General features: G+C 35.9%; 1 protein-coding gene and 1 long non-coding RNA gene across 15 annotated transcripts; one reads left to right on the top strand and one right to left on the bottom strand.

Annotated features, from left to right (window-relative positions):
* Window positions 1-958: 958 nt before the first annotated feature.
* Window positions 959-6,315, bottom strand: LOC115967754. Of its 7 annotated transcripts, none has more exons than XR_004086539.1 (5): window positions 6,015-6,315; window positions 1,932-2,257; window positions 1,640-1,825; window positions 1,458-1,559; window positions 959-1,377 (listed from the first exon to the last, which is right to left on the bottom strand). It is a non-coding gene; the product is annotated as an uncharacterized LOC115967754 (long non-coding RNA). The 7 variants fall into 7 exon arrangements; XR_004086537.1 differs by having other exon boundaries at window positions 1,932-3,098; XR_004086535.1 differs by lacking the exon at window positions 6,015-6,315 and adding an exon at window positions 4,109-5,276 and having other exon boundaries at window positions 1,932-3,098.
* A 3,885-nt stretch (window positions 6,316-10,200) lies between these two features.
* LOC115967749 (putative FBD-associated F-box protein At3g50710) lies at window positions 10,201-20,171 on the top strand. 8 transcript variants are annotated; one of them, XR_004086531.1, is made up of 4 exons: window positions 10,201-11,527; window positions 11,605-12,056; window positions 14,544-14,722; window positions 16,188-16,714. XR_004086531.1 is itself a non-coding variant. In XM_031086882.1 (3 exons), exons 1-2 carry the CDS (start codon window positions 10,616-10,618, stop codon window positions 12,052-12,054), a joined length of 1,362 nt encoding a protein of 453 aa, XP_030942742.1. In that variant the 5' UTR covers window positions 10,201-10,615; the 3' UTR covers window positions 12,055-12,056; window positions 19,985-20,171. The 8 variants fall into 8 exon arrangements, 5 of the variants coding, with proteins under 5 accessions (XP_030942742.1, XP_030942740.1, XP_030942741.1 ...); XR_004086532.1 differs by having other exon boundaries at window positions 14,652-14,722; XR_004086533.1 differs by lacking the exon at window positions 16,188-16,714 and adding an exon at window positions 14,849-14,922.
* Window positions 20,172-23,019: the final 2,848 nt, after the last annotated feature.

The raw sequence follows: 23,019 nt of genomic DNA on the forward strand, positions 1-23,019 counted from the left end.
TTCCTTATAACTCTAATTAAGGTTGATGGTTCCATTTTTTTCTTTTTTCATTTCCCATCAAAAAAGTCTTCTCTTTCCCTTTTATAGCTTTGATTGTATTTTGATTTTGGTTAATACTTAGATTTTTTTGGAAATAAAAATTTAAGATTATATCAAAACACAATCTACATGGTTATGAATTTAAATATTCCTATCAATTATTTGAGTAATAAATTATTATAAAGTCTATTTTTTATTCCTTTGGTTTCATATTAATTTTGCTTAAGATAACATTGTAATTTTGCGATGAGTTTTGATTATTATTATAACTCCATTATTCCTTAAGAAATGAGAAATTTGAATAATAAATTTGAAATTTATAAAGTTTGGTTATATATTAGGCATATATAACACACTATTTGCAGCTGATTGGGAAAGTGTTTCATAGGAAAGTGTTTCATAGTCCTAAACAGAGAAAATATTTGTCAAAAAACTCAAAAACACAGAAAATGCGTTGGAAAAACGTGAGGAATCGAAGCAAAACTGGGTGTGCTTGTCAGCACCCCAAAGTGCCAATCGTACTCCCCAAGTGCTGATTGGCACTCCAAGAGTGCCGATTGGCACCTAACCGAACCATGACCTAATTAACCTGTTTTGTGTTTTCGGGCACTTCGTGGGTCTATTTTGGCTCTGTTTTCACTCCAAAAAATGATTGTGCAATAAAGTTTCTCAAAAATTTGCATGATTTTTCAAACTTGGGCATTTAGACATGCCTTTTCCATTTATTTTCAAAAAACATCACTTGCATCACTTGTTTCAAAAAAAAAAAAAAATTAACCACATCAAGATTTCCCAAAGTCATGCATCTATTTTCTAAACTAGGGACATTCGGCTGTGCCTTATCCCCTCTCTCTTGAACAAGTAAAAATCACTCAACTCTTTTAAAAAAAAAAACCATTTTCAAAAATAAAAGGTCATCATGCACAAGTTTTTAGGCTAGGGGCATTCGGCTGTGCCTCATTAAGGTAAGTACAAATCACATCAGAAGTGGTGAGATAAGTTCAAATTGCTTATTGCAAAACTTCATCAAGTGAATTCTAAAAACTTGTCTCATCTAAGTTTTAGCAAGGCTTAAAGCAATCCAAAGATAAAGAGATTGTCTAAGGAAAAGTTTTTGTTGTCTTTTCAGGAAAATTAAAATACAAGTCAAGCATCATTCGGATTTCGGGTCCACCTGCAAGAAGATCTCCTAGACCCACCCCTAGAGGAGCCACCTTCAGTGTCTCCTTCCTGACTTGCATAAAACTGAGATTCTTGTTGCCAGTTCTGAAGTTCAAGATTTCTGATTCTCTCCTCCAAGGATCTCATGTTGGCATCAGCCACTGCCATTCGACTGTTCTGAAAAATCAACAGAGACAAGTGTTAAATCCATTACCATAGAGTTCAAGCAAAAGCATTAAGGAAGCATAATCCTTTACCCAGTTCATTTCATTGAGCACATATTGATAAGATTGGGTGCGTGCCACAAGCTGCAAACCTCCAATCATCCACTTGCTTTTTTTCATAAGATCAACACCGACCTAAAGCACAAATCTACAAGTTCAGAAATAACTCAATGAGCAAAAATGAGGACAAAGGACTAAAGGATTCAGGAATATACCAAGTCATTCTAGGGGACATTTGGGGTGTACTTTGGCCGGTCTAGATTCATGAAGTTGTATGACCCATTAGGGTTCATTACTTCGTATTGCAATGTAGGAAAATGAGGATCTGTCTCCATAAAAGAACTAGAAGAGTCATCAGCATGGCTAGGAGGAGGACTCTCCTCCTCTTCAGAGGATGAAGCCTAAAAATGCAACATGCAGATATTTTCATAGAAGTTAAAACAAAGAAGATAAAAGATGAAGATGCAAGACGAGGTGCAAATTGACTTTGGAAAGAAAGAAAGCTACCGAGGTTACAGGAATGCCAGCTAAACAATCCTACAATTAAGTTTGGACGAATTCAAAATAGTCTCCTGATGTCCCCGAAACATCATGGCCGACTCGAGCACAAGCAATTTCCTCATTAGCCAAAAGGTCTGCCAACTAGATGAAGGGACAAGGATGAATAGGAATTGTCTTAGGAGGGTACACGTGTTGAACTTGAGCCAGTACCTGGTCGCCAATATACCAATATCTCCCATGGCCACACTTAAACAACACTTGATGGTCGTTCAGCTCTTGAGCCCATGCACACTCGGCATGCTCCTCACATCCAAGCCAAGGATTCAAGACATCTGAAAATCACAAAGAACCCATAATGAAAAGAAGCCAAACCACACGACAACAAAAAAAAAAAAGAGGGAAAGAACACAAAACCCCTAAAAATTAATAAATAAATAAACTCACATCATCGGCAGTCAAGTTATCAATCAACACACATCATCAATAGCACAACAATGCAAATAACCTTTTTCAAAATACGTCCGACCAAGAATTCAAAACCTCACCTGCCAAACAAAAGGCGCACCTCCTAAGCTTGAAATTCTGCGCTGAGAAAGCTGAGTTATGAAGTGCAAAAAGGTTGCATAAGCCATGCCACCCCAAACATAATTTTTGATCTGACCAATATTACTCAGACTCCATAAATAGCACAAACTCACAGTGCTCCCCAAGTCTGGACATAAGAGAGTTCCAATGAAGAGAAGCATGAACATGCGAGTGTTAGTTGCTATAGTCTTACAATTATCAATATTGGAGTATAGCCACATCAAGGGTACATTCTTACTCCTGATTTTTGGAGGCATCACACCCAGAAGACCTCTAATTTCCACTAAGGTGATGGAATCATTAACTTTAATTCTTTACCACCCAATTTTAACTAGTAATGGCTAAGAAGTCATAGGGTGTCAGCATCACCTCACCAATACCCGAAAAATGGAAAGTGCAAGTAGTATCCCAGAATCGCTCTAACAAGGCAAGAAGCAGTTGGAGATTCTTATACTCATTGGTATCATGGTCCAACAGAGCTCGTAAAAAGGTTTGAAAACCAACTTCATTAATGACATTTTTAATGTCTGCAAACAATACCTCCCACCTGCTCTTCAACATCTAGAGACTACCTCGACTCTTGAGGTTCTACAAAACAAATTTTAGCCAATCATTGAGATGTTCACAAAACACCATGTCCCAAAATACTCATCCCAAAATCCCAACAAATAAAATAATGCCCCTAAAAAAATTAGCCAAACCCCAAAGGTCATTCCATAAATTTAAATTCAATGACATCCTAATGATAGCCCCCATCAACCCCAAAAATCCTTCATCTCCATAAGTTCATCCAACAATGACTCAAGCATATGACCAACAAAAAAAGAAAAAAAAAAATTCCATGCCCAACATTAAAAAAAAAATTATGTCCAACAAAAAAATTCCATGCGCAACACAAAAAAATTCTATGCCTAACACAAAAAAAAAAAAAAAAAAAAAAAAAAAAAAAATATTCCATACCAACAAAAAAAAAAAATTCCATGCCAACAAAAAAATTCCATGCCCAACACACACACACACACACACAAAAAAAAAAAATAAATATATATATATATATATCCATACCGACAAAAAACACAAAAAATTCCATGCCAACAAAAACATTCCATGCCCAACACAAAAAAAGATTCCATGTCCAACAAAGAAATTCCATGCGCAACACAAAAAAATTCCATGTCCAACCAAAAAAAATTCCATACCAACACAAAAAAAAAAATTCCATGCCCAGCAAATAAATTTTCATGCCCAACACCAAAAAAATTTTACTCGCAACAAAATTTCCATACCCATGAAAGTAATACACATAAAAATTTCCATGCTCATGAAATAAGGCCTACACATCTCAACAAAATTTCCATACTCATCAAAAAATAAGTTTACTCAACCATGCCTACACATCAAATTCTCATGATTTCAATATCCATAAAAATCAAGTCAAGATTCATCCAACAATACCACAAGATACCTACAATGCAAGGCTTCATGAATCATCAACATTGTCTAAATTTCATAATACCAAACAACTCAACAATTCAAAAATTCCCCAAAACAAAGAAAACAACATTTTGATCTTTTGTAGGCAAAGCTCAGATTCAAACCGAGATAGAGAAGCCTTTCGGTCACCCTAGATTTAGATCAAGATAGAGAAGCCTCTTGGTTGCCCCAAATTCAAACCAAGATAGAAAAGCCTCTTGGTCACCTCAAATTTAGATTCGGATTGAGATAGAGAAGCCTCTCAATCGCCCCAGATTCAAATCGAGATCGAGAAGCCTCTCAGTCACCTCAAATTCAGATCAAGATAGAGAAGCCTCTTGGTCGCCCTAGATTAAAACCGAGATAGAGAAGCCTCTCAGTCACCCTAGATTCAGATCTAGATAAAGAAGCCTCTTGGTCGCCCTAGATTCAAATCATGATAGAGAAGCCTCTCGGCTACCTCAAATTTAGATTAAGATAGAGAAGCCTCTTGGTCGCCCCAAATTCAAACTGAGATAGAGAAGCCTCTCGGTCACCTCAACTTCATATCAAGATAGAAAAGCCTTTTGGTCGCCCAGACTCAAATTGAGATAGAGAAGCCTCTCGGTTACCTCAGATTTAGATTGAGATAGAGAAGCCTTTCAATCACCCTGAATTCAAATCGAGATAGAGAAGCCTCTCGGTCACCTCAGATTCAGATCAAGATAGAGAAGCCTCTTGGTCGCCCCAAATTCAGATTGAGATAAAGAAGCCTCTCAATCGCCCTAGATTCAAAACCAAGATAGAGAAACCTCTTTGTCACCTCAGATTTAGATCAAGATAGAGAAGCCTCTTGGTTGTCCTAGATTCAGATCAGGATAGAGAAGCCTTTCAATCGCCCCAGATTCAAACAGATAGAGAAGCCTCTCGATCACCTCAGATTCATATCAAGATAGAGAAGCCTCTTGGTCACCCTAGATTCAGACTGAGGTAAGGAAGCCTCCTAGTCACCTCAGATTTCAAGATTTAAGTCAGGTTTATCAATTATCAAGTAGATCAAGTATTCACAATTCTCATTTTTCAAAACAACAAAACATTAGTTCTATGTCCCAAGGTTTTAGGTTCTAGTGTTAGGTAATCTTTGAAAAGTCAACCTTAATTAAGTCAAGGTTGCTAAAATCAGTTTCCTTATTTTACATTGACATTTGCTTTGCAAGCTCTGTCACTGAAGGGCATTTTGTGGACACTCAATTTTGCACCCATAATTTAATCTTGGAAGATGACTAGAATGATCATTCATATACCCAAAATTTAGAGTTGCATTACATGCATTAATTCATTCATTGAATATCATAAAAATGATCTTGAGATTCTAACGGTCGCAACGATATGTCCGATTCCCAAATTAGACCGTCAGATTGAAAGATATCACATGATCAAATTTTAGTCCTCTCTTGGTTTGCTTTCAAATGGAAATGCATGATTCATTTTACAGTAAAAGATTAAAATTTTCATAAATCTAAAGATGTACAAGGTACTATCACATTGAATCTTCCCTCAAATAACGAATAATGAGTATTTTTTTTTTTTTTGAGAAACGAATAATGAGTAAATTTAAATGTCTTAATATCACATATTCCTATATATTCATAAAAAATTAAATCTTATATATGAAATGGTTCTTCGCCATCTAAAAAAAAAGGAAACGAAGAAAAAAAATGAATTCCTTCTTTACAAAATGTTTGACCCTAAAAGAACAAATTTTCTGTCCTTCAATTTTATTTTATTTTAAACTATAAGCAGGTTAAAGAATCAAGTAATGACCCTGAATATAAAAGAAAGGCTACGTTTTCTTTTACCTGAATTAAAATTTTAGTGGAAAAGATAGCTAAAATAAATAAATAAAAAAGAATACTAGAGTTCCTCCTAAAAAATTACAATATAATCTTTTAAATAAATAAAAAACATGTACAGTCATCTAATCCTATAAATATCTATAAACAAAAAAATAAATAAATAATTTCGTACACAAAATCACATGAAAGATCTTACCAGTCCTCCTATCTTCAAAAGAAAGCCAACTCTACAAATTAGAAACAACTCTTTAGATATCCGAGGAGAAGTTTAAATACACAGACTAATTGGCTGTTTTCATTCTGCTCTTATTAGTAACATACAAGTAAATAAAAACAAATCATGGAGAAGATAACACAAAGCAACCCTTCTTGCTAAATGCTAATCTTTTGGAAGAAACAACGAAAAGTAAAAGAGACTGAAGGTAATAATGTAGCATAATAAGTGAAATAGATGAGCTGGGAAGCAATGGTGTGGCCTTGCTTTTCAGGTCATTGCACTGCAGGACAAGGGGACATCACTAGAGTCACCCTCTACTTTAGCGGAAGATGATGGAAAATTATCATAGTGGGATAAAGTTGTTTGTTAAAGTGGCTGTGTATTGCTTTTGTTTTATTAAAGTGGCTTTGTTAAAGTGTCTTTGTATTGCTTTTGTTTTATTAAAGTAACGATTCTAGATTAATCATGCAAGGGACTAAGATCAAAATACAATCTTTTAAAAAATCATAATTATTTTAAACTTTCTCTCTCTTTTTTGGAATGAAATATTTACACAATCCCAATAAAAATTTACACTTTTTTTACCAAGACAATAATATGAAGTTTCAAAGTCTTTACCAAAGCAATATTACTTAAAATACAAGCCAAAAATTTAACACTAATATAAACAAAGAGTTTCAAGCAAATTGTTTAACAAAAACTGTGGGTACCTAAGGCATGCTTGGCAACGTCCTAGGCATGCTTGCAACGTCCTCGGCCGTCCTCGGCATGCCTTGCAACGTCCTAGGCATGCTTGGCAACGTCCTAGGCATGCTTGACAACGTCCTTGGCCGACCTAGGCATGCTTTGCAACGTCCTAGGCGTCCCACATCGAAGGAAAACCCCCCCACTTTCTGCCTTATAAGCTGTGAAGCAAAGGGAGTAGTGTACCACCAAGTATCTCTGTGTGTTCCTTGGGTGTACGGATCTTCGGGCCAAGGGCTTTTTTTGCCTTGTAGCCTTTTACACCGCACCCTTTGGAATCCCACATCGAAAGAAAACCCCCCCACTTGCTGCCTTATAAGCTGTGAAACCAAGGGAGTAGTGTACCACCAAGTATCTCTGTGATCCTTGGCTTCACAGCTTATAAGGCAGCAAGTGGGGGGGTTTTCTTTCGATGTGGGATTCCTTTTGTTGTGTGTTCCTTGGGTGTACGGATCTTCGGGCCAAGGGCTTTTTTTGCCTTGTAGCCTTTTACACCGCACCCTTTGGAATCCCACATCGAAAGAAAAACCCCCCCACTTGCTGCCTTATAAGCTGTGAAGCCAAGGGAGTAGTGTACCACCAAGTCTCTTGTGATCAGAGATACTTGGTGGTACACTACTCCCTTGGCTTCACAGCTTATAAGGCAGCAAGTGGGGGGTTTTTCTTTCGATGTGGGATTCCAAAGGGTGCGGTGTAAAAGGCTACAAGGCAAAAAAAGCCCTTGGCCCGAAGATCCATACACCCAAGGAACACACAACAAAAAGGGCCCTTTGGAATCCCACATCGAAAGAAAACCCCCCCACTTGCTGCCTTATAAGCTGTGAAGCCAAGGGAGTAGTGTACCACCAAGTCTCTTGTGATCAGAGATACTTGGTGGTACACTACTCCCTTGGCTTCACAGCTTATAAGGCAGCAAGTGGGGGGGTTTTCTTTCGATGTGGGATTCCAAAGGGTGCGGTGTAAAAGGCTACAAGGCAAAAAAAGCCCTTGGCCCGAAGATCCGTACACCCAAGGAACACACAACAAAAAGGGCCCTTTTATTGTGGGTACCTAAGGCATGCTTAGGCATGCTTGGCAACGTCCTAGGCATGCTTGCAACGTCCTCGGCCGTCCTCGGCATGCCTTGCAACGTCCTAGGCATGCTTTGCAACGTCCTAAGCATGCTTGACAACGTCCTTGGCCGACCTAGGCATGCTTTGCAACGTCCTAGGCGTCCCACATCGAAGGAAACCCCCCCCACTTTCTGCCTTATAAGCTGTGAAGCAAAGGGAGTAGTGTACCACCAAGTCTCTTGTGATCACAGAGATACTTGGTGGTACACTACTCCCTTTGCTTCACAGCTTATAAGGTAGAAAGTGGGGGGGTTTTCCTTCGATGTGGGACGCCTAGGACGTTGCAAAGCATGCCTAGATCGGCCAAGGACGTTGTCAAGCATGCCTAGGACGTTGCAAAGCATGCCTAGGACGTTGCAAGGCATGCCGAGGACGGCCGAGGACGTTGCAAGCATGCCTAGGACGTTGCCAAGCATGCCTTAGGTACCCACAAAAACAATAAAATAAAGTCTCAAAATATTAAAAATTCAATTAAAATGAAGTAAATATGCAAATCTCCTAATGTTACATTGATAACAATGACATTTTAGTAAATATATTTGAAGGGGGCCGAGCAAAACAACCAAAATTTGTTCCCATCTTCCCTCAACCTCAATACTAAAGATTTTTCCTATCACATTTTCAGGATGGAGATAACACAGATAGGAATCTAGAATTTTTCTTAAACCATGTTTTAAAAAATATAAGTAATGTTACGTATACAAACTGTTTTACAATATTTTTACAAACTGACGTTGTTACCAACTTCTTACTGGTTTTCATATAGATCCATCATTAACATCACTTTTTTATTTATCAATAATCACTCACAACATCAACAGTTTGTAAATTTTTTTTGTAAAATAATTTGTATCTCTAGCATTATTCAAAAAAATATTAGATTCTTAAAAAAACTTTAGAATACCATCAATTTAGAAAATTAATATTGAAAATATATTATTTTCTAAATTTTCCTTGGAATTTTCCGTCTCTATAGCCTAATAAAATTGCAAAACATATCCTTAGAGCATCAATATACAAAATTGATTATTAGAAAAAGAAAACCAATTAAAAACATAAACTAAAATCGAACAAAATCAATTTAGAAAAGGAATATTTTTCTTTGAATGGTATACTAATATATAAAGAAGTCTATATTAATTGGAATTCAATATATATATACACACATATTTAAAAAAAAATAAAACTAATTTTTTTTTTTTTAAACACAAAATAAAACAAACCTAAAATGAGGATATTTGCAGACTAGCACAGTCAAAGAATAAAATATAGTAAGTTAGCACGGGTATAAAAGGTGTTTGGAAACTAGCATCTCGAGTTTTAGAAACTCAAGTTCCATATAAAAGTCGAGTTTCAAAAACTTGCTTTCTACTTGCTGACTTGGATAGGTTTTTGTCACATAGATCCCAAGTCTTTTACACTCGATTTCAAAATACACAGAACAAAAAACTACTAACCCAGAAAAAGAAGAAAACTCAGAAGAAAGAAGGAAACCCAGAAGAGCATATTGGTAACCATGAAAGAAAATCCGATGGAGGCATGGTGGTCAAAGCTACGGTTGGTGGCTAAAAAGGGTGTCTGTGGGTTGCCAGTGGAAGCCGACTAGAACCACGATGGAATTGCAGTCAGGCAATGACGGAACAATGTCACGAGACCCACGAAGTAGTCGTTGGGGCTAGTTGACGCCTCCAGCCCAGCGAACCTGGGTTCGTTGTGGTTGTTGGAGTTGGAATAAGGGATTCGTGATGGACGACAACGACAAATGTGATCTCCGGTGATGGGAAGTTGATGGGTTATGGTTGTGGGTTTAACAACAGAGGGTGGCCAGTTTTCTTACTGTTATGCGGCAAAATTTGCCAAACAGTGAAAATTCTGAAAAATTTTAGCCGGACAGCACGTGTTCAAAGTTATTTAGTTAGTTAGACTGTTTTTGAAAGTCGAGTTTGGTAAACTCGACTTTGGGCTGGAATACAGACACAATAGTGGCGTTTTTTTTAGTGGCGTTTGTCAAAAACGCCACTATAGGTTCCCTATAGTGGCGTTTTTTATAAACGCTGCTATAGCCACTAAAAAAACGCCACTATAGTGTCTGTTTACCAGCCCAAAGTCGAGTTTGCCAAACTCGACTTTCAAAAACAATCTAACTTACTAAATAACTTTGAACACGTGCCACGCGCTTAATTTTTTCTAAGGTATAGACTGTTTGGCAATTTTTTCCCAGTTATGCCCCTAGCTTTATACGCATTTTGTTTAGATCTGGACTCATAAAGATGTGAATGATTTGAAAGAAAAAGTTATGGAAGAGAGATGAAATTGAATGAGATTTGAGAGGTTACAAATAGTTTTGTTTAGGTCTTCTTCTTCTTCTTCTTTTCCTCTTCTCCGTGGATCTCTTTCTCTTCGTCTTCTTGCAAGGTTGGTACCCACTAGAACTTGAGTCTTAGAGACTCGAGTTCCACGTGGAATATTTATCCACATCACTAAATCAGAAGTCTGGAACTTGAATTTTTAAAACTCGATTTGCTATTGAACTCGAGATTTTAAAACTCAAAAGGCTCTAGTTTTCCATTTTCTTTCGCAGCTTGTCAAATAACAAAATTCTTCTAATAATAAAGTTAAATGGAAAAAAAGATCAACCTAAAACCTTAGAAACTAGAAAGCGTATGAAGAAGCAGAGGAGAGAAAAACGAAACGCACACGCTGAAAATCAGAGAGATTGAAAGCATGAAGAAGCAGAGGAGAGAAACGGAAGAGGAGGAGCACTCTGACATTATCAGCAGTCTACCAGACTGTATGCTCGCCCATATCCTCTATTTTCTCCCAACCAAACAGGCCATTCTCACAAGCATTTTGTCGAGCAGGTGGAGGGCTCTCTGGACTCTCGTCCCTGGTCTTCACTTGGACAAGCCCACACTTTATAGTATCAGAACTTCGACCTTGGATGATATTTTATTGCCCAGAAACCCCTCCACCCTTTGCAAGCTGCGCATCGATTGTCCTCGTCGATCCTTCGTTGACAAATGTGTCCAAGCCGCCATCCTGTGTGGCGTGCAAGAGCTCGACCTTGTTCTCGACCTTCATAATCAAACTAAGGAGTTGCCCGGTAGTGTCTTCTTCTGTACAACATTAGTGGTTTTGAAATTGAGGGGCCACTTTCTTCTCAATCCTCCTGATTCTGCTTCTTCCTCTTCTTCAATGTTCCCAAGTCTCAAGATTCTACGAATTTCACACGTTTACTATGCGAACCACAACTCTCTCTCCACACTACTCGCCACCTGCCCGCTGCTCCAAGATTTGAGGATCAAAGTTGGTGACTCTGATTTGGATTTTTTGGACAAGGAAACAGACAAGAAGTTCAATATCCTTGTATTCGTACCTACGCTGAAAATATTAGTTTTGGATTGCTCTTTTTTACACTGGTCATTCAAACTCCACATAAACACCCCGGCTCTCGAGTACTTTAACTTCAAAGGCGATTTGGACAGTGATGTTGTTTCTGAAAATCTCCCCAACTTGTTTAAATCAGTCCTTGATGTTCGTAATTGTTATCATCTAGACTGGATGTGGAAATTGACAAGCTTCATGGGACTACTCTGTAACATTAGATCCATGGAATTGTGGATAGGAACAGCAGAGGTAATTGTTATTTTTTGTTTCATGCTCTAACTCTCTATTAGTGAGTGTGTTATGACTTTTGTTGTGTTGTCCTGCAGTACATTCTCGAACACTCGTCGTCTAATAATCATTATGACGTTCCCATGTTTCATAATTTGTCTTCCTTGAAGTTTTATGGTGACTTGTGGGCTATGTGGTCTCCGTGGAATGCAGTAAAACTATTGCTTTGTCGAGCTCCAAAGCTACAAACACTCACCTTTGAATTGAATTACCGGTGTTGCATTCGTAGTTTTTCAGTTGACTTTCCCTTGAAGAAGCCATTAGATGTTCCTGAATGTCTGTCATCACACCTTACAACTTGTCATTATAAAGGATTTTCAGGGCATGTCATGGAACTTGTTGAACAAATCCTCAAGGAATCAAAAGTATTAAAGACAATGAAAATCACTTTCAACAGTGATCTAGACTCAAAGGAGAAGCTTCGTATTCACGAGGAGATAATGAAGTTCCCAAGGACATCTCAAACTTGTCAAATTGCATTTGACTAAAGGTACATCCATCTTTACTCTCTCTAGCTCTCTCTTAATTGTCTAGAAGCAGTAGTGTTATGGGAATGCCCATTGTTCTTTGCATCCTTCATTTGAAACTTTAATAAATTCAAGATTAGAAATATTTGTTTGAATCTCTTTTTACTTATCACAAAATAATAATAATAATAATAATAATAATAATAATAATAAAAACAGATTAGAATTATTTGTTTAATTGTGAAGTTCTCTCTCTTTTAACTTATCAAAAAAAAAATTATAATTATTTGTTTAAATGTGAAGTTCTCTTGTATTTTCTTTTGGAAAACATTGCATACAATATATATAGTGCTTGCTATTTCCAGTAACATCTTATATAACACGGATGCTCCATTCAAACTATTGTTCTAAACTATGTTAATGCTGAAGTGAGTCATGGGGGCTCAATTTTGCTCCAAGTGTTCTTGATGGTGGTAGAAGGGGTTCTTTTCTGTAGGTTTTAATCTTTACTTCTTTAGTTGTTTTCCGTTTGAGCAATTTGGAGAGAAAAATTTAGCTTCCCAAGCCCACGGCATCTTCTCTTTGAGTGCAAAAGTTTTGTTTCTTATGGTGTCAAGTGTGGAAAATTTTTAGATAAGGCATTGTTTTGTTTCACATTTAATACTACTCTTGGTGATTTTAGGCTTTCTGTGGTAGCTGAGAAAATGCGAGAAAATAAAAGAAGTGAAAAGTTTCAGCATCAGATGAGAAAGTACAAAAAATTCAGGAAATATGGGTTATGTTGAATTCCATTGGCCCCCTCTAGATGATTTCTTAGGAAAATTACAGATGAGATAAGAGTGATTGAAAGACAAGAAGAAATTAAACCTGCATGCTTCATCCACTGCTTTAGCTTAAGGTTCATGTTCTTGTTAACTTATTTTCATAGATTTAAATCGAAGTTTATTCATAAATGGTGTTCGTTGTGCTTAAAAAAATGTCAGCATAAAGCTTGTAGTTGAATCATTAGATAGCAACTAGCTTACTTTTCCTTTTATTCACTGTGTGATACACTCATGTACAAAGAATATAGTTTATGATGATATTAAAGCAGATGATATATCTAAATCCTGTCACTTAATCTCTCATTTAAAAAAGCTAAATATCTCACTTATTTGGCCTTTTAAATGATTAAATTCACCACCCAAAAGAATAGTCTTGTATTCAAAAAGCTTTGGACACTCTCCTTTCTTAATAATAATAATAATAATAAGAATAAAATACAAAAAAGATATATCACAATTTCTTCTTAGATTGGAGTTATTTCCTCCTACTCACTATGTGGCAAATTACAAGACTTTTTACTATTATTTAAACAACTCACATGACTCATTAAAAAAGTCCCATGACTAAATTTATATATGATATCTCTTTAATCGCCACACAATGGGTTGGAAAAAGATGATTCCAAACCGGTTTGAAACTAAACTTTTTTTTTGATAGATAATAAGAGTTTTATTAATGAAAAGGAACAATGTGTTTATGATTGTAAACTCACTGCCCTTGAAACAAATACAATCAAATCAAAAGGAAAGTCTAATAGAGATAAGGAAATCAGACAAGGAACTACAATGCGTAAGACCCCAAATATGAGACCACTCAAACAAAGTCCTAGCCAGCAAGTTCTTCAACATATCTAGGGGTCTTTCAATGTCCTCAAAAGTTCGGGCATTGCATTCCTTCCAAACTAACCACATAAGGCATGCTGGTACCATATTCCAAACCTTTGAGGAGTGAGTTCCCAACCAATTCCTCCAAGCAAAAAGAAGAGAAACAATAGTATCCGGCATCACCCACTGAACCCCAAACATAATGAGGACCTCACTCCACAAAGCAGATGCAAACTTACAATGAAGCAAAGAGAGACAATAGTATCCGGCATCTCCCACTGAACCCCAAACATAATGAGGACCTCACTCCACAAAGCAGATGCAAACTTACAATTAAGCAAAAGGTGATCCACAATTTCCTCATCACACCTACAAAGACAACACCAATTAATAAGGGGCAAGTTCTTCTTAACAAGGTTATCAATTGTAAGAATCCCACCCCTAGCAGCAGTCCATAAAAAGAAAGATACCCTTTTAGGTACCTTTACACACCAAATGCTCTGCCAAGGGAAAGAAACAGAAGGGGCTTTCAATAAAGCAATATAAAAGGATTGCACATCAAAAACACCACTGCAATTCAATAATTTATCACTACATCTATTTCAATATTAATAAGAAGACAAAATAAAATATATGCAACAATTGTTTAATAATTTATTTTCACTTAATCATTTGTGATGTATTAAAATGAAACTCAACAATTTTTAAATTTTGTAAATCATTTATAGTTGATTATATAAAATATGTTCGAGCAATTGTCCTTCAATGTACAAAAAATCAAAGAATCCATAAAAAAATTATCTTTATTTTGCTGCAATGCCTACTAACAATATTTTCCTTCAATGTACATAAACACCTTAGCTCTTGAGTACTTTAAATTTTAATTTCGAGGCTATTTGGTTGAGGATATTGTGTTGGGAAGCTTCCCCAACTTTAAACCAGTCCTTAAACTTCAAAGTTTTTATCCAGCATGAATGTGGAACTTTATGGGACAACTCTGTAACATTAGATCAATGGAATTGTGGATATATACAGCAAAGGTAATGGGCACGTTACATTTTTCTTGCTCTAACTCTCTATCATTGTTTAAATTGCTAAATACTCAATAATATGCTCGTGATTGTGCTTTGACTTTGTGAAATTGTGATTGACATGTTGTCTTGCAGTTCATCATCAAACATTCTTCTAATCATGATGATGTTCCCATGTTTCATAATCTGTCTTCCTTGAAGTTTTATGGATAAATGGATAAATGGTATCCGTGGAATGCTGTACGACTATTGCTCAGTCAGTCTCCAAAGCTACAAACACTTGCCTTTGAATTAAAACACCAGTATAGCTTAGGTCGTTCTAGACATGACTATACCTTAAAGAAACCACTAGAAGATCCTGAGTGTTTGTCATCACACCTTACAACTTGTCATTATAAAGGATTTTCAGGGCATGACATGGAACTTGTTGAACAAATCCTAAAGGAAGCAAAAGTCTTAAAGTCAATGAAAATCACTGTTGAAAGTGATCTAGGCTCAGAGCTTAAGTGTCGTTTTTGTGAGGGGATAATGAAGTTCCCAAGGACCTCTCAAACTTGTCAAATTGCATTTGACTGGGATGCTTCCATTTTTACTCTCTCTTAATTGTCCAGAAGCAGTAGTTTTAAGGGGAATGCTCATTGTTCTTTGCATCTTTCATTTGAAACTTTAATGGATTCAAGATTAGAAATACTTGTTTAATAGTGAAATCTCTCTGAGGGTTCTTGATGGTGGTAGAGGGGGCTTCTCTTGTGTAGATTTCAATCTTTATTTTTTTCGTTGTTTTCAGTTCAAGCTGTTCGGACAGAAAATTTTAGCTTGCCAAGCCCACGAAATATATTTCTCTCTTTGACTGTAAAAGTTTTGTTTCTAATGGTGTCAAATGTGGGGAAAGAAAAACTTAAAAAGGCATTGTTTTATTTCACATTTAATGCTACTCTTAGTGATTTTAAGATTTCTTTGGTAGCTGAGAAAATGCAAGAAAATTAAAGAAGTGAAAAATTTCAGCATCAGATGAATGTAAGAAAAATTCAGGAAATATAGGTTATTTTGAATTCCATTGGCCACCTCTAGATGAAATCTTAGGAAAATTACGGATGAGTTAGGAGTTCTGGACAAATAAGAAGAAAGTATTGACATGCTCAATCCACTGCTTTAGCTTAACGTTCATGTTCTTGTTAACTTATTTTCATAGATTCAATTAATGTGTGTGTATGTGTGTGTGTGTGTGTGTGTATATATATAATGTACTGTCTGAAATAATGTGTGCTTATAAAGGCTTGTAATTAACTTGAGACTTGCCAACTTTTAAAGCCAGTTTGAACTTTGAAGCATTGTTACTGGTTTGTCACTACCATCAATTTTCCTTCCCCCACCCCCTTGTTTTTTAGTTCAGTCTTATTCTTTTTTTTCCTCACTAACCCTAGAAGTCACTTTTATTTATGAACTATAAAATGAATTTATTACTTGTGCGCAGCTCCATGAATTAAAGGGCAACTCTTGAATATCTTGGCAATTGTTTACGACTATAAGAAGACGAAAGAAATGAGTGCAGCAGAAAGGAAACTGGAATAAAATTGTTGGAAAAAGTATTTTCTATGTGTGCAAGTGAAAAGGATTCGGAAGTTTATCATTGATGTTGGAGTTACAGTGAACTGTGATCCTGAAATAGGTTATTTACTGATGGTCTGGGTGCTTTAGCTCTAGGTTCATGTTCTTGATAAATTTGAGTTCAATGAGCCAGAATACAACCTGCTTGTCTAAAATTTTAGCTGACTATGCTTTATTTAGCATAGTTGAATTCCTATCAAATTTGAGGCCTGAAATTGATTTTGGGATGAGCTTAAAGCAAAGTTATCAAGAATGTACTATGCTGACATTTGAACCTGCTGAACGGCTGAAGTATGAACTGACTAGTTTCTGTAGTTTGATATTTTTATATAGCCAGATATAGAGAAAAACCAGCTATTCAACTATATAAACCGGTTGTTGAACTGGATTGAATTGACCATCTCAAAAATTATAACTTGGCTGGGAAGAGAATAAACCATATAGAGCAAAGGTATCCTCTTTCTGTATGCTCTACTTGAAGTGGGCAAATTGCATGCAGCAATTATCATGGTGATTTGAACTTGGAACCTATAGTTTGAATGAGAAGAGACTGTATCTCTAAGTCATAAGAGCTGATTTAGTAAGATATGTTATATTTTTATACTTTTTAATTCTAACCTATATTAATAATTATGGTTTATGTAATAGTAATATTAATAGATATCTTTGTATTAAGGAAGTCAGTGGCTCAATTGGTGATGCAGTTGTTAAGCTGGTTCTACAGAAAACTGACCATTGCTCAAGTTGATGCTCAGTACATTTATGATAACTATGGGTTATGGTGATCCCGGCATTATTTTAATTGTATTGAAATGAATTGATCTCACCTGTTTATTTAATTGTACATCTGTTGCAGGATATTTGTCCAAACAACAGACTTCAGTTTCAGGAAGTATTTTGGCATAGGATTGCACATATTTGTGCTTTCAAATTTTTTTGCGTTGGTTTGACTCTCTCTCTCTCTCCCTCCCTCGAATGCAAATCAGAATGGTTTTAGAGAATATGACCACTACCATGTTAAAAACACTTGGGATGAGTCTGAGGTAATGCATTTTATTTAGGCCATTAGAACATACTAGCAGTCTTTTTCAGAGTTCAGATGTTGTAGAAGTTCATTCATAGAAACTTGATCACGAAAGTTCAACTTTATATTCTTGTTAGCCAACCATGCAAAATTATAGGAATTCCTATTCTATATAATAACCCAAGCTTTGATTTCCTCTGCGCCCCCCCCCCCCCCCCCAACATCCCAACATACCGAGGGATCAATCAATCCATGCATGTGAGCTTATTAGAAAATTGAGATGCTCTTCCTAAGGTTTATGCATAATGTTGTGATGACCTAACTTCTTTTGTTGTTAAATCATTGAAACTAGTGTTGTTACACATTTGATGATCGTAAATGGTGTTCCTTATGCTTACAATATTGTCCGACATAAAGCTTGTAGTTGAATTATTAAATAGCAACTGGCTTACTTTTCCTTTTATTCATTGTGTGATACACTCATTGTAACGACCCAAGGAAAAGCGCTAGCCACATCTGCGCTATACTTCAAAAGGACTAGTCACAATTGAAGCTCCTTGTAGTTGTTAATAAAGTCCAGCTCAACCCAGTAATTACCCGATGTGGGACTCATCACACACCCACACACATCACACAATCAATCAATCAAATTGGGGCATCACAATCTCCCCCACTTAAATCCCTAACGTCCTCGTTAGGGCCCATTTTGTGGGGTAGTGTCTCTGATCCTACACGGGGTTACCGGGCCGGCTCTAATACCATATGTAACGACCCAAGGAAAAGCACTAGCCACATCTACGCTATACCTCAAAAGGACTAGTCACAATTGAAGCTCCTTGTAGTTGTTAATAAAGCCCAGCTCAACCCAGTAATTACCCGATGTGGGACTCATCACACACCCACACACATCACACAATCAATCAATCAAATTGGGGCATCACTCTCATGTAAAAAGACTAGAGTTTGTGTTATTTTTGCTTTTCCTTACATGAATCTGAATATGTGCATTTTTACAATGATGATATTGCTTACATTACTATTAGTCCAGAAATATTCTTATTCTGATTTTGGGATATGCTCTATTCAATGATAAAATGTCAGCTGGTAAATACAACAGAGAACCTGAATAGCATACAAAGGCATTTATGCTTGTATGTATGTCTTGTGTCTATGTAACTTTCACTGGATTCATTTGGATATGTATTTGCTTCCATCTCCAAAATTTTCAGGGCATCCTTGCTTTTCAAATTCTCATGTGACTCATCCATCAAGCATATTCAACTAAAATTGTTTCATATGATAAAATTGTGGAATATTCACTGAAAATTAATGCTAGCCATTCACAATGCTTCTGATAATATTATAAATGCAACAGACATTCATATTAGTTTTTCTATATTTGCCTTTAAAAGTGGCTTCAATCGTGGTCAATTGCAGCAATTTATTATCCCAGCATCGTTTCCCTTCACGTCACCAAATTTCACTCAATTTCATCATTGTCACCAATGATTTCTACTAGTACTTTTCTATTTCTTAAATTTCTTGCACACTAATTTCTAGCAGTTTTTCTGCTCTAGGAAAGTCTCTGTTGGCTTTTCTACATCACCTCTCTTCTACTCAACAAAATCAAAATGCCCAAACTTAGCCAATGTGAGAGCAATAAGGAGAGGGAGGCAGACAAATGTAAATAGAGTGTTGAATAAGTTTAATAAATTTATAACAAAACCCAAATTTAGCCAGCACTTATTTACAGTGCTTGGTTGATTATAGGTCAGGCCCTTGATTTGTCTACGATTTGTTTCAGTTAGGTCATGCAGTAGCTAATTATTGCTCACACGAGTGGCTGATTTCATGTTGGGTTTAATTTACCCCAGTCATATTTTATTTCTTGGGTTGGGTTCAGTTTTATTTTTTAGTTGAGAGTATTACAGACTGTTTACAATAGAATATTCTATGAATCAAAAGATTCCATTAAACTAATGGAGAAGTAACGGGTTTGGGTATTTGCTTATTTCCCAAACATAGATAGGAAATTGGTTGGTTTCTTTTCTTCCTCAGATTTGGAATAAGAAGCAGATTGAAGGCATGAAGAAGAGAGAAAGGTGGGAGAGAAGAGGCAATCTGACATCATCAGATAGGGAATTTATGTAATTTTTGCTTTTCCTTACATTAATCTGAAATCTATCCCTTAGTCCTAAAAGGTTCCTTTTCTGATTTTGGGATATGCACTGTTCAATGATAAAATGGCCTTTGGTAAATAGAACAGAGAACCTGAATAGATACAAAGGCATCTTATGCTTGCATACCTGTATTGTGCCTATGTAACTTTCACTGGGCTCTTTTCGATATGTATTTGCTTCCATCTCCAGAATTTTCAGGCTTCCATGCTGGTCAAATTCTCTAGTGACTCATCCATCAAGCATATTCAACTAAATTTGTTTCATATGATACAATTGTGAAATATTCACTAAAAATTAATGCTAGTTATTCCACATTGCTCCGGATAATATTATAAATGCAACAAAGATTTGTATAAGATTTCTATACTTGAAGCTTTATATGCCCTTACTTCTGTAGGGGCCTTTTAATTAATCATTCTAATTTGTTTTATAATAATTTGTGCCTACTATATTTGACAGAACTTTTGCTTAGAGATGGACAAGAATGTTGATCTTGAATACAGTGGGTTCATACAAATTTAGTGGTGACAGATCAATCCAAGAATATGCCAAGCACATAACATTGTTAAAATTGGAATGACATGAAGCAGAGGACCTCAACAATGGAGTTTGGATATGAGAAAAGTGATGGATTTTTGCATTAGCTTCTGACTAATACAGCATTTTTCTCTTATACAAGAAGCAGACTATATCAGAAAAACTAACAGATTACCTAACTAATTAAAACTAAACAACCTATCGTTTAATATACGGTAGTTAAAACTAAACCACCCGTCATTTACTATATCTGCAACATTGTTGGAACTTAAACCAGTGAAGGTTTTGCACTTGCACTTGTATCTTGATACATAGAAGCTGTCAAATTGTGGTAGAAGTGAGCGATAGAGAAGGCCTTAGCATGGTGAAGACTGGCCTTTCATTCTCTTTTGGTTCTTTAGTATTTTCATAATGTGAAGGAATAATACTGGGAGTAACAGTTCAAAGAAACATATTATGCAGTAAATAATACCAAGTATTTGGTTTTACTTTGTGCATAGAAGTGGTTTTTGTTTGCATTGCAAATTTTCCATGGATCATCGATCATCATTATTGGCATTTTTCCAGGCATATTGGGATATTGTAAAAGAAGACGTGATGTGAGTGCTTCATTATTTCCAGTCATGGCACATTTGAAAGGAGCTTTAATGCAACCTTTTTATCTCTTATTCCTAAATGTGCTGGGGCTTCTAATGTTACAGATTTTTGCCCAATCAGTTTGGTTGGGAGCGTTTATAAGATTTTGCCAAAAGTGTTGGCTAACCGGTTAAGGCTGGTTCTTCGTAATTTGAAGAAAATTTATATTTCAAAGGAGGGCGTCGCACTTTGATTAAGAGTACACTCTCTAGCTTGCTTACCTAATTACTATCTATCTCTATTCCCTCAACCTGTTAATGTTGCTCAATGCTTGGAAAAATTGCAACGGGATTTTTTGCAAGTTTGGATGGATGATTGTGCTGGACTACGGCTCATGGGAGGATTTTAACTATGGATAATTTGCTTAGGCAGAGGGTGTGGGTATTGGATTGGTGTTATATGTGTAAGAGGAGCGGTGAGACTGTTGACCATCTATTATTACATTGTCCCATCGCCTATGACTTTGTGGTCTATGGTTTGTGGTTTGCCCCAGAGTGTTTTGGCCTTGTTGGATTTGGTCGGTTTCAAATGGCAGATGTTTGGAGTGCCATTCCTCTTATATGGGTGGTCCTTACTCCTTGGAGAGAGCATAATAATCGTATGTTTATAGGGATGGAGGGCTCGCCTTTTTTCTTTTTTTTTTTCACATTTTGTATGACTACAGCTATCATACATTTCTGGTGTATCGAATAAAAAAAATAAAAATAAAAAACCATGGATGGAACCAGGATTTTTCGCCATGGGGAACCAAAACAAGAAATTTTCTTGACCACTCAAGAATATGTGATTAAACGGATTGAATTGATCACCTCAAAAATTATAACTTGGCTGGGAAGAGAATAAAGTATTATATAGAGCAAAGGTCTCCCTCTTTTTGTTGCTCTACTTGAAGTGGGCAAATAGTACAGCAATTACAATGGTGATTTGAACTTGGAACCTATATTTTGAATGAGAAGAGGCTGTATCTATGAGTCATAAGAGCCTCTTTAGTAAGATATTTTATCTTTTTCTACTTATTAATTTTTACCTATATTAATAGTTGTGCTTTATGTAATAGATATTTGTTATATTAAGAAATTCAGTGGCTCAATTGTTGATGCAATTGTTAAACTGGTTCTACATAAAACTGACCCTTGCTCAAGTGGATGTTCGGTATGGTTAAGATAAATATGGCTTATGGAGATCCTTTGATTGTATTCCAATGGATCGACCTCTACTGTTTCTTTGTCAATGTTTTACGTTATGCTTAAAAAGTTTAGATTAAAATCTACTTTGTTTCGTTGTTTTGGTACTGAAACTGTCACATTGTTCTAACCGCACAATATTATAATACTGATTTCTAGGCTGGTGGGTTATTAGCCAGAAATTTCACAACTTCTCTTCATTGTAAAAAAAATGGAAAATGTAAAAGAGAAATAAAAATTTGAGAAAATTGGATAGGGTTGCATGAGCATATTTTCCTGGCAATATAAAAACCTATGGGTCCAAACACTTCTAGTGCATTTTAACATTTGTTTCAATTGTTCTCATTGTAGTAAAAAAGAAAATATGCAATTTTTCTAATATGAGATTCTGGTCCAAAACCATTGAAGTAATGTAAAGAAATACTACCTTCATTATTGGTTTTAATATGATAATCATTATAATATATATCCTTAAAGTTTAGTAAATTTCTTTTAGACTTAGAAAAATACAAAGAATCATCAATACAAAGTTGCATGAGCACGTTGCTTCTTATAATATTAGAAATGCAATAAACATTTGTATAATTTTTTCTATGCTCGCGATGCTTCATTTGTCTATTCTTCTGTAGGCACTTTTTAATAAATCATTCTAATTTGGTTTTATGTTATTTATGCGGTTATGCCTAATGTATGTGACTGACGTTGGCTTAGAGATGGACAAGAATGTCAATCTTGAATACAGCTGGGTCATATAAGCATAGCAGTGACAGATCAATCCAATACCATGCCAAGCAGATATGGAAAATTGTGTTAAAATGGGAATAGCATGAAGCTGATGATCTCAACAATGGAGTTTGGATGTGAGAAAAGTGATGGATTCTCTCATTAGCCACTGAAAAATACACATTTTGCTCGTATAAACAAAGTATAGAGACTATAATAGAAAAACTAATTTAGAGTAACGCACCATTTAATACTTTTAAGTTAAACGATAAGAAGAATAAAAATAATAATAATAAAACCCAAAATCACAAACATCATAAGCTTTGCCTTCGTATCACACTTGCAAAGCATAAACAAATCTAGTCTCATCCCTGTTGGCAAAAAAAACATTATTAGAGAAAGTTATACAAAAAA

Source organism: Quercus lobata, chromosome 11 (genome assembly GCF_001633185.2).
Source record: "Quercus lobata isolate SW786 chromosome 11, ValleyOak3.0 Primary Assembly, whole genome shotgun sequence".
Taxonomy (NCBI): domain Eukaryota; kingdom Viridiplantae; phylum Streptophyta; class Magnoliopsida; order Fagales; family Fagaceae; genus Quercus; species Quercus lobata.